Source organism: Ranitomeya variabilis, chromosome 4 (assembly GCF_051348905.1).
Source record: "Ranitomeya variabilis isolate aRanVar5 chromosome 4, aRanVar5.hap1, whole genome shotgun sequence".
Classification (NCBI taxonomy): domain Eukaryota; kingdom Metazoa; phylum Chordata; class Amphibia; order Anura; family Dendrobatidae; genus Ranitomeya; species Ranitomeya variabilis.
The window spans coordinates 512467766-512480391 of NC_135235.1; the positions used below are offsets into that span (position 1 = coordinate 512467766).

At 44.6% G+C, this 12626-nt stretch overlaps 1 protein-coding gene across 2 annotated transcripts in view; it reads left to right on the forward strand.

Annotated features, from left to right (window-relative positions):
• Nucleotides 1-12626, forward strand: part of LOC143765443 (protein MTSS 1-like) — a 159593-nt gene that overhangs the window by 70896 nt on the left and 76071 nt on the right. For both annotated transcript variants that reach the window (XM_077252111.1, XM_077252110.1), the window contains exon 3: nt 5953-6026. In XM_077252111.1, the coding sequence (XP_077108226.1) occupies nt 5953-6026 (74 nt within the window). The remainder of the gene's footprint in view (nt 1-5952; nt 6027-12626) is intronic.

The following is a 12626-nucleotide window of genomic DNA, read 5'->3' on the forward strand; positions in this document are numbered from 1 at the left end:
TACATTTCTTATATGCTGTATATAACCATAACACTTTTTATATAAGATGAACATTACTATTGCATCACATCCCTACACATACATACATATATAGCTAAACGTTAATAATTAGGGGCACAACTCCAGCCCCCCCATCTTTGTATCTTTGTATAATAGTTGATATACTTAGGCGGGATCAACTTCACATCTATTTACTGGTGAATAAATATTTGTAGTCTAGAAGTTCAGGAAAGCCGAGGCACCAAAACAGCAGGTTCTTGGTTGAAACCCCCCCCAAAAAAACTTGTTCTGTATTCCATGTCAATTAAAAGTATAACCGAAAGACAAAGCAGGCAACGTTTCGGCCATAATGGGCCTTTCTCAAGCCTAAAAATTACATACAGCTGTCTGGTGTTTTCACTTTAGTGGTTGGTTATTGGAGAACCCGTCATTGTGGACATGCAGTCCGATCTGTGAGTGGAGTGCAGGGTAATAGATTACAAGAAGCAGAGCATATATATAGATTTGTGGGGATCAGAATAACTTGTATAAAATTCTTTAAATCTTTGCTCCTACTCTTTAATTAGAGTCTGACACACATCTGCACGCACATTGATTATATTATATTGGTTGAGACCACCCGCTGGACTGCTGAGACTATAATGAGCAGGGATTTAAATGAATAAAATGAAAGTTATTTTATCTCTTTCTGCTGAATTATGTATGAAGCTTTGTAAAGTTACTTTGATCTATTCCAAGCTTATTGATGTACATTGGAAAATCATGCCCGCTGACCGTTTCTTAATACATGCTTTTTGTAAATCTGTAAACTGTGTGGTGTTCCTTGGTGCACAGGTAGGAGAGATGAAGGTGTCATTTTCTCTATCTCGGTGTTGTGCCGGAGGAGTAAGCATGGTGCATGTACTGGGGAGGATCACTCTTTAAAGCCGCTATTGTATACGTGCTGTTTGATGATCTGGCGATGGGATAAACACCAGACATTGTCATGGGAACCCATTTCCTATCACCACAGACTTTGCACTACTAAAATAAACATTAACGTAAAAGAAGGGTGGAGCTGGACAGCAAGAGGATGCGCTGTGACCCCCAGCACCCGTCTACAGAGCTGCATGGAGAATAGACGTATAGAACATGATAACTTCTGCCCAAAGTAGCTTATGCATGCTACTAGAGTAATCTGTTATGTAACAGAAGTCTCACAGGCATGCAATTTCATTGGGTGCTAGAACTGATCTCTGATAATTTGATCACCTGACAATGTGTGCAAGACCTGGTATAGAATAAGTCACCTATACCTGTGCACTAAAATTTCCTCAGTCACTCCATGACAGTGATAGAAAACCTGGCACATTCTTGAAATGACAACAATGTACGGTATATAATACGTTGAAGGTCCTCCCTACCTCCACAGATCACATCTGATCGCTGGGGACATTCTGTGATCATCTTACTTTTGTGGGACCATGGTAGTAAAAGGAAAAAAAAAAAAAAAAAGACGACATTGTCCAAATCTTATACAAACTTTGGTCAATTATTTTCAAACTTAATGGTTTAACAGAGAACTGTCATAGTTTTGGGGCTGTCCTTCCATATGCATGTGTGAACGCTTCTGCCAAACGTCCCTGACAGCAGCTCATCTCTTCTTCTTTTACCCAACATCATTTTTGGGGGGAAAATATGGAAACTGCCATACACATCAGATAGTTGGATTATATAGTCAGCTTTCCCGGTTTCAGCCAACTGTCATCTGTTTATGGGGCCCGGACACTGATTAGGGCCACTTGATATAGCCTTATAGCCATACACAGGATGGCTGACGGCTGTAATGTATATAAGGCCACCATTACAGCCAAATGTAAAATACAACTTTTGATAAGTATGGACTTTAAGGGTTGATTTGAATATAATCTATGGTAATATGGCTGTAAAATGTGATATGAAAAAAGTAGAAATGTTTGTGTTTCAGAAACATTATTAAATATTTTACTGTCAAATAAAGTCCATCATGTATGTACACCTCCCCCACCTACAAAATAAGAGAATAGCCAGCCATGAGTGTATTTTTTTTCTTTTCTTTTGTGCTTGGTGATATTTATTCAATAAATGACTTTTTTGTTTATTTCTGATTTTTGTAGATGTCATGGTAATACAGTGTTGTGACAAATCTTCCCTCTTATTTAAAAACCAAATCACTGACACAACATATCCATGTGACATATCCTGTCTTCAGCACTTACAATCTTTGACCCAGAAAAAGACCAGATACATTTCTTGGTCAGGAGCCTTCCCTGTGAAATATATTCGTGCTGATGGAACATATTTTCTGTAGCACTGGGGTCTTGTACTTGTCTCCCAATTCAGACATTTCAGAGTGTGGACGTCATGGCTTTATTTGGGGTGACACTTCTTGTGTTGTCCAGTTTAAGTGTAAATGACATATATGTGTGTGTTTGTATATGTGTGTGTGTGTATGTATATATATATATATATATATATATATATATATATATATATATATATATATATATATATATATATATATATATATATATATATATATATATATATATATATATATATATATATATATATACACTAGATGGTGGCCCGATTCTAACGCATCGGGTATTCTAGATTATGTATGTAGTTTATTTATGAAGATTTCAGAATAATGCAATTTATACACAGGATTCGGCCGGCCGCGACCAATTAGCGAAGCGTAGTTCAAATTCCGCGCCAATTCGCAGGCGGACTTCACCTGTCGCTGATCGTTCATGGCCAGTCGTGACCAATTCAGCGAAGCCAGGGCCGGCTCCAGGTTTTTGAGGGCCCCGGGCGAAAGAGTCTGTGGACCCCCCTCTTTAACACATACCACGATTCATGATGCACTGATATAGCGGAGAAATATAGCACAGCCAAGTAGCGTACAGCCCACATAGTATATAGCACAGCCACGTAGTATATAGCACAGCCACGTAGTATATAGCACAGCCACGTAGTATATAGCACAGCCCATGTAGTATATAACACAGCCCACGTAGTAAATAGCAAAGCCCATGTAGTAAATAGCACAGCCACATAGTATATAGCACAGCCACGTAGTATATAGCACAGCCACATAGTATATTGCCCAGCCACGTAGTATAATGTGGTATATAACACAAGCCACGTAGTATAGAGCACAGCGATGTAGTATATTGCCCAGCCACGTAGTATATAGCACAGAGATGTAGTATGTAGCACAACCCACGTAGTATATAGCAATGTGGGCACCATATCCCTGTTAAAAAAAGAATTAAAATAAAAAATAGTTATATACTCACCTTCCGTCGGCCCCCTGGATCCAGCCCAGGCGTTTACCGATGCTCCTCGCGACCCTCCGGTCCCAAGAGTGCATTGCGGTCTTGCGAGATGATGACGTAGCGGTCTCGCGAGACCGCAATGCATGGACCGGTCACTGGAGCATCGCGAGGAGCGGGAAAGGCGACGGAAGGTGAGAATATAATGATTTTTTATTTTTTTAATTATTTTTAACATTAGATCTTTTTACTATTGATGCTGCATAGGCAGCATCAATAGTAAAAAGTTGGTCACACAGGGTTAATAGCAGCGTTAACGGAGTGCGTTACACCGTAGCATAACGCGGTCCGTTAACGCTGCCATTAACCCTGTGTGAGCACTGACTGCAGGGGAGTGTGGAGCGGCCACTGACGGCAGGGGAGTAGGGAGCGGCCATTTTGCCGCTGGACTGTGCCCGTCGACTTGGGATTTCCAAGACAGACAGAAAGACGGAGGTGACACTTAGACAATTATATAGTAGATATACAGTTTGTGTGCATGTATGTGTATATATACTGTGTGTGTGTGTGTGTGTGTGTGTATATATGTATATGTATATATATATATATATATATATATATATATATATAATATTTTATAGCTCTTGCAAAAATTTATGAAAAAGAAGGTGTCTCTCTGAGCAACTTCCGCCGCATTCCATGTGTGCTGACATCCACAGGATCTCCCATTGCATCCGGGCCAGTTGAATAATCCAGTTGGAACGTACACTGAACCCATACACGCTTTACCTAATATACCAGTAAAATTGTTCTGATGAAGGTCCAGATGTGGACCAAAAACATTCAAACTTATATCTTTGTGGATGCACATTAAAGGATCTTCTTTACACCAATATTCTTCTTGAGTGCCAAGTTTTTTTTCTGATCTTGCAAAAATTAAGAGACCACTGCAAAATGTTCAGTTTGTCTGTTTTTTCTCTTTATGGGTATATTTTTGAGTAAATTGCGCTTTTATTCTATAAACTACTTACATGTCTCCGAAGTTCCAAGCAATAAATGTATTTTTTTTCTGAAAATGAGAAATGGTCAAAATTAAAAAAGAAAAAACCCAGTGCTTTCAGACCTCAAATAATGCAAAAAAAAAAAAAAGTTTATAATCATGTAGAAACAACAATACTAATGTTTTAACTCAGGAAGAGTCCAGAAATCAATATTTGGTGGAATAACCATGATTTTTAATCACAGCTTTCATGAGTCTTGGCATGCTTATTTGATGGCTTGTGAATATCCATGTTCCTCTTGATTACATTCAAGAGGTTTTCAATGAGGTTCAGGTCTGGAGATTGGGCTGGCCATGACAGGGATTTGATTATGTGGTTCTTCATCCTCACCTTGTTTGACCTCGCTGTGTGGCATGGCGCATTGTCCTGCTGGAAAAACCAGTCCTCAGAGTTGGAGAACATTGCCTGAGCAGAAGGAATTAACGGTTTTTCCAGGATAACCTTGTATGCGGCTTGATTCATACGTTTTTCTCAAAGCTTAACCTGCCCAATTCCAGCCTTGCTGAAGCATCCCCAGATCATCTCCGATCCTCCTCCAAATTTCACAGTGGGTGCAAGACACTGTGCCTTGTACGCCTCTCCAGGTCTCAGTCTAACCATTAGACGACCCGTCCATGGGAGAACTGGTATTACAGGGTGTCAACCTGGGCAACGGCCATATCACTGTCAAGCACGCTTCCTTTGCTGTATCCCTACAACAGGCACAATTTGTACTGTATCTTCTCATGAGGGGCTCAAAACAAACTTTACACACTGTTCTCACTAATTGATGAGGCTGGCACCACCCATTTGTCAGTTACATTTCCTGTGAGCATTTTAGGAAAACGCCACAATTCATGATTATGAAATATGAGGTTCCAGAATGACTGTTTTGAGAGGAATGTGACTCTTTACTAAAATGTCAGGAGAGGTGAAAGAGCCCATATATATATATATATATATATATATATATATATATATATATATATATATATATATATATATATATATATATATATATATATATATATATATATATATATATATATATATATATATATATATATATATATGTTTTGAGGTTTCTTGGAAACTGTGGATATGACTGAGGGCCATATTTGCTCAGTGCCGATCATTGCCGTTATTTCACACACATTGTCTATAAGACAAGCAAAAACCCATTGATATGGTGATTGTGTGGTGCTAGTCCTAATGACCCTGCTATATTGGGAATTGCTGGGTCTTGTGGTTCCCTGCTGGTGTAATCTGACCTCCACTATACTTCGTGTTCGTATCTCGCTGGCTAATGATAGCCACGGCGGCTCCTATAGGAGATGTGGCCTTTCAGTGCTAGACTCCTGAATGGTAAATCTGCCTTTCCATACCATTGTAGATTGCACTTCTATGTGTGTAGCATAAGATCTGTCGTTTTAGCTTGGTGGATCAGAGCCAGTCAGATTTTTCTGTTGTCTCTCTGGAAAATTAAGCAATGTCCATTTCCTTGCCTGAAAGTTTTGTCTCGGCCTGCTTTTGCTTCCTTGGTCCAGTACTTAGGTCTTCTCTATAATTCCTCGCACCTACTAACTGCCGTTTTTTTCCCCTGTATATTTCAGAACAACGACCATTGTAACGGGATCATTTTTGGATGCTTTTCAGAAAATTGCAGATATGGCTATAAATACCAGAGGTAACTATCTTTTATTATTTCCATGCAGATAATGTGTTTGTGTCGGTCTTGTAGTGTTTTGATATGGAAAAATCATGTTCATTGGTGACTGCATGCAAACACTGGGTCAGCTGTGACATCCATAAAGATGCCAAATTTGTGCAATCCATTGCTGCTATGAACAGTCATGCAATAGTCCCAGAAGAGGTGAATGGGATGGTGGCACTCGCTACCTGAGGGATGGCGGCACTCGCTACCTGAGGGATGGCGGCACTCGCTACCTGAGGGATGGCGGCACTCGCTACCTGAGGGATGGCGGCACTCGCTACCTGAGGAATGGCGGCACTCGCTACCTGAGGGATGGCGGCACTCGCTACCTGAGGGATGGCGGCACTCGCTACCTGAAGGATGGCGGCACTCGCTGCCTGATAATTCAGTGCTTACCGTATTTTTCGGACTATAAGACGCACCGGACTATAAGGCGCACCCAGGTTTTAGAGGTGGAAAATAAAGAAAAAAATATTTGAAGCAAAAAATTTGGTAAAATATTTAATAACATAAATAACATACTATTATATGTGGTGTTATTATATATATAATAGTATGTTATTATGTTGGAAGCTGTGGGACCAGTGTGGTGTCTGTGAAGTACTATATGAGGATGCTGGAGGGTGAGTATAAGAATGGGGGCACAGGGCTTATATTGAAAGCACCACTCCAGCACTGCAAAATAACACTGAAGTGCTGCTTTAAAATCCCATGGCAGAACTATAACTCCCAGCATGTCCTGCAGATCCTATGACATGCTGGGAGTTATAGTTCACTAAAGGAGTGGCAGCGTGCTTTATTGTGTTTTGTAAAGACTAACCTCTTAATTGTGGCAGCCAGCCAGCCACTGTGGTGAGGTAAAAGCATCCCATGACTGCACACAGAGCCCTCCCTCTTGTTGCCTTTCCACAGCACAGGTTATAAGAGGAAGCCTGCAAATTCTAGTGGGGAGTCTGAAGGACCTGTGATGATATCAAGAAGAGGGAGGGCTCTGAACTGCCATGTGATGCTCCAGCCCACCCACTCCTGACATCACACAGGTCCTCCTTGTGCACAGCACTCAGCGTCCAGCCCAGGCAGGTATGCAGCGATCTCCTCTCCCCTGGCCCCTGCTGCTGCTGCCTCCTCCTCCCTCGGACACACAGATCTCCCCAGCTGCTGCAGGAATCCAGCGCTGAGGAAACCATGTGTGTCCCTGCTTAAGTGCAGTATTTATTTGCTGCTTGGCTCACCGCTCAGCTGATAGGTGGGCGGGGAAGCAGCTAATGAATATTCACTGCACTTAATCATCGGGACCACATGGTTTCCCCAGCGCTGATTCCGGGCAGCAGGGACATTTTTCTGCCTCCTGAAGTAGGATAACGGTGCGATCCCACTCGCTGCTGCCCCCCTCCCCACATGCTACATCCCTACCATAAGACGCACCCACACTTTCCTCCCAAATTTGGAGGGAAGAAAGTGCGTCTTATGGTCGGAATAATACGGTATTTGGGATTGCAGAAATCGAGATATGTGATTGATGCCTAATTTCTGGGGATCCCTACTGCCATCCATACCAGTCACTAGAAGCCATGTTCTGTACCCAACCAATCCATGTAGTGTCTGTGGGGTTAGTGAAGACAGACGCAGCCGACCGTTTTTGTCATCTTTATAGACATCGATCACTTCTCCATTTAATTTCTTCCTCATTGTGGAGAAGCATCTGTGGACCCCCTAGCAAGCAAATACTTATCTATCCATTGGATATATGCTATTTGTGGCACAAGCCAAGCCTCTTAATGAGTTAGGATACTGTCACACTCTGCAACTTTCCAATGATCACGACCAGCGATACGACCTGGCCGTGATCGTTGGAAAGTCGTTATGTGGTCGCTGGAGAGCTGTCACACAGACCGCTCTCCAGCGACCAACGATGTCGAAGGCCCCGGGTAACCAGGGTAAACATCGGGTTACTAAGCGCAGGGCCGCGCTTAGTAACCCGATGTTTACCCTGGTTACCATCGTAAAAGTAAAAAAAAAACAAACAGTACATACTCACATACCGGTGTCCGTCAGGTCCCTTGCAGTCTGCTTCCCGCTCTGACTGAGTGCCGCCGTAAAGTGAAAGCAGAGCACAGCGGTGACGTCACCGCTGTGCTCTGCTCTTACATTCCGGCCGGCAGTCAGTCAGAGCGGGAAGCAGACTGCAAGGGACCTGACGGACACCGGTATGTGAGTATGTATGTTTTTTTTTTTTTTACTTTTACAATGGTAACCAGGGTAAACATCGCGCGGCCCTGCGCTTAGTAACCCGATGTTTACCCTGGTTACAAGCGAACGCATCCTTGGATCGGTGTCACACACACCGATCCAGCGATGACAGCGGGAGATCCAGCGACGAAAGAAAGTTCCAAACGATCTGCTACAACGTACGATTCTCAGCAGGGTCCCTGATCGCTGCTGCGTGTCAGACACAGCGATATCGTATGGATATCGCTGGAACGTCACGGATCGTACCGTCGTAGCGACAAAAGTGCCACTCTGTGACAGTACCCTTAAATGGTTAATCCCAGAATCTAAGGGTATCCTGTATCCATGTGGTATGATTGCAATGGGTTTCATTGTATCAAAACTGCTTGTGTACACATGGAAGTGCAGTCCGGCTGTCCAAACAAGCTATTCAACTACTGCCCATCAGCTTGCGCGCTGCAGTGAACCAGTGTTAGGCTAGGTTCACATTGCGTTTGGGCAATCCGTTTAGCGCTAGCGGATTGCGCTAACGCAATGTATTTTTTAGGGGTCGCGTTTGGGGGTCCCGTTAACGTCCCCGCTCTCGCAGATCCCCGATCTGCGAGAGCGGGGAACGGACCTCGGGCGCGCCGCGGACGCTGCAAGCAGCGTCCGAGGCGCGCTACAAAAGAACGGCACATCGCTAGCGCGAGCCGAAAAAGGCACGCGCTAGCGATGCGCTTCAGGCAAAAAGAACATTGCTGTCAATGGGTGCGCTAACGGACCTGTTGCACGGTGTTAATTGCGACATTTTCGCCGTGCAACGCTGTCCGTTAGCGATCACCCAATAACGAAATGTGAACCTAGCCTAAGGCTGTGTGCACACGTTCAGGATTTTTCAATTTTTTTTTTGTAGTTTTCCCTATAAAAACGCAATAAAACCGCGAAAAAAAGCATACATTAAACATCCTATTATTAGAATGCAATCCACAATTTTTGTGCACATGTTGCGTTTTTTTCCGCGGCGGAATCGCATTCCGGGAAAAAACGCAGCATGTTTATTCTTTGTGCGGAATCACGCGAATTCCACACACATGGGAATGCGAATGCATTGATCCGCTTACTTTCCACATGTGGCTATGCCCACCATGCGGAAAGTATGTGGATCATGCGCATTTGGTAGCCAGTGTGGAGGAGAGGAGACTCTCCTCCAGGCCCTGGGAACCATATAATTGTTAAAAAAGAAAAAAAAAAAAGAATTAAAATAAAAAATCTTGATATTCTCACCTTCCGGCGTCCCTCGCAGCGTTCCCGCCCCTCGCGATGCTCCCGTTCCCAATAATGCATTGCGAAAATGACCTGTGATGACGTAGGGGTCTACGTCATCTGAGGTCATTGCCGCAATGCATTATTGGGACCGGAGCATTGCGAGGAGTGGGAACGCTGCGAGGGACGCCGGAAGGTGAGAATATCATGATTTTTAATTTTTTTTAATTATTTTTAACGTTCTATTTTTTTTACTATTGATGCTGCATAGGCAGCATCAATAGTAAAAAGTTGGTCACACTTGTCAAACACTATATTCGCTCAATTACTAATCCTCTTCATTGCCCATCTTCAGAAAGATGGAGTGTTTAAAAGCTTTCAGCAATTGCAAGATTAATTTTGACACCCCCATAAGTGCTTTTTTTCAGTATCTCCAACTGCGCCACCCGTAGTCCAAACACACGATAACACAGATCACAATACATAATCACTTAGCATTTCATATGGTTTTAAATCAAAATCGTGTTGCAGGAGCTATCTAGGTTTTTTTAACTTCTCCTAGCACAATTTGTATCCAAACACCCCTTGAAAATGTAAAGAAAAATGAGAGCAGGATATTGAGGCTTTCAAAATTGTACCTCTTGCCCCAGGAGTGTAGAACCCTGAAGTTTATGTTTAAAATAGGGGTGAGCTCAGATGACTCATGCCCAAGATGTGGGGGTGGACATGCTTTTATAATACATATGTTTTGGGACTCGTTACTCACTTGGGAATTCTTGGAACCAAACTATAAACTATGTGAATGTGTTTGACCTTGAAATTCCTAAGCAACCTGTAATTTACGTTTTTTGCTATGTTGATGGGTAACGGAAGATGAAAATGTAAGAGTGGCACTTAAAAGAACATTGTACCAAATTAGGAAAGTTATAGCGCCACACCCTCAAGAGTATGGGAAAGTTATATGTCTTGGTACCGTGTTAGCCAGTGGATAGAAAAATACTTAGAATTGAGAGTCCTCAGTGGTTGATACCATCTTTTCAGTTAGCCATTAAAAGGTAACAAATTGCAAGCTTTCGAGACTACGCAGGTCCCTTCATCAGGCATAGACTAAGGGTAAGGTTCCATGTTCCGGACTGTCAGCGCTTTGGACGGAGCAGAAAACTCGCTCTGCCCAAAGCGCCGCCCCTTTCTATATGCGCGGTGATTCTGGATGTGTTCATTGCACACATCCGGAATCGCCGCACCCCATTCATAGGGCCGCAAGGTAAACAGTCATGCTGCATTCTAAAAAGACGCACCGCATGTCCGGAAACACAGGGCCGCCGGGTGCGTGTTCGCACGCATAATGGAAACGGGTTTTCATGAAATCTCCTCCACTATGCTGTAACATCTGGATTCTGCGGGTTGAACGCAGCAGCTGTACACAGCGTTCAATCCGCAGCTAATCCGGATGTAATCCTGAACGTGAACACATACCCTAATACCAACCTCAGTGGTAGTTACCTTTTAATGGGACTTTGAGAATTAATAGAAACATGCAGATGCTTGTGCGTCTAGAAAAGGGAGTACTGTGTGTGTGTGTGTATGTGTGTATATATAGATAGATAGATATTCAATAAAAAGGAACAGCACAAGTCTCTACTTATCCTTGGGTGCAAAGCCTCCAGGCAACCTGTCCACTGGTTATCCAAAGTCCACAAATTCAAAAAAGAAGGGGGCAGCACTCCATTTTCTTAATAAATGTGCAAGGTTTAATTCAGACCCACATGTCTGTGCAATGTTTCAGCTCCAAATGAGCTTGAGAAAAGCTCATTTGGAGCCGAAACGTTGCACAGACATGTGGGTCTGAATTAAACCTTGCACATTTATTAAGAAAATGGAGTGCTGCCCCCTTCTTTTTTGAATAGATAGATACATAGATAGATATAGATATATATAGATAGATATATTATATCTATATATGTATAAGAGGCATCGTGATTACTCGCTAATCCCGCCCCCCTGCACAGTAGCTCTGCCCCACCACATTACCACACACAATACCGCCCCCACCACATTACCACACACAATCCCGCCCCCCCACAAATCCCGCCCCCCCATAAATCCCGCCCCCACCACATCACCACACACAATCCCGCCCCCCACCACATCACCACATATAATCCCGCCCCTTCAACACATCACCACATAATCCCGCTCCCCCAACACATCACCACACACAATCCCACCCCATCACCACACACAATCCCACCCCCCCCACCCCATCACCACACACAATCCCACCCCCCCCACCCCATCACCACACACAATCCCGCCCCCCCACCCCATCACCACACACAATCCCGCCCCCCCACCCCATCACCACACACAATCCCGCCCCCCACCCCATCACCACACACAATCCCGCCCCCCCACCCCATCACCACACACAATCCCGCCCCCCCACCCCATCACCACACACAATCCCGCCCCCCCACCCCATCACCACACACAATCCCGCCCCCCCACCCCATCACCACACACAATACCGCCCCCCCACCCCATCACCACACACAATACCGCCCCCCCACCCCATCACCACACACAATACTGCCCTATCACCACACACAAACCCGCCCCCCACCCCATCACCACACACAATCCCGCCCCCATCACCACACACAAACCCGCCCCCCACCCCATCACCACACACAATCCCGCCCCCCACCCCATCACCACACACAATCCCGCCCCCCACCCCATCACCACACACAATCCCGCCCCCCACCCCATCACCACACACAATAACGCCCCCCCCACCCCATCACCACACACAATAACGCCCCCCCACCCCATCACCACACACAATAACGCCCCCCCACCCCATCACCACACACAATCCCGCCCCCCCACCCCATCACCACACACAATCCCGCCCCCCCACCCCATCACCACACACAATCCCGCCCCCCCACCCCATCACCACACACAATCCCGCCCCCCCCCCCATCACCACACACAGTCCCGCCCCCCCACCCCATCCCCCCACCCCATCACCACACATAATCCCGCCCCCCATCACCACACATAATCCCGCCCCCCACCACATTACACATAATC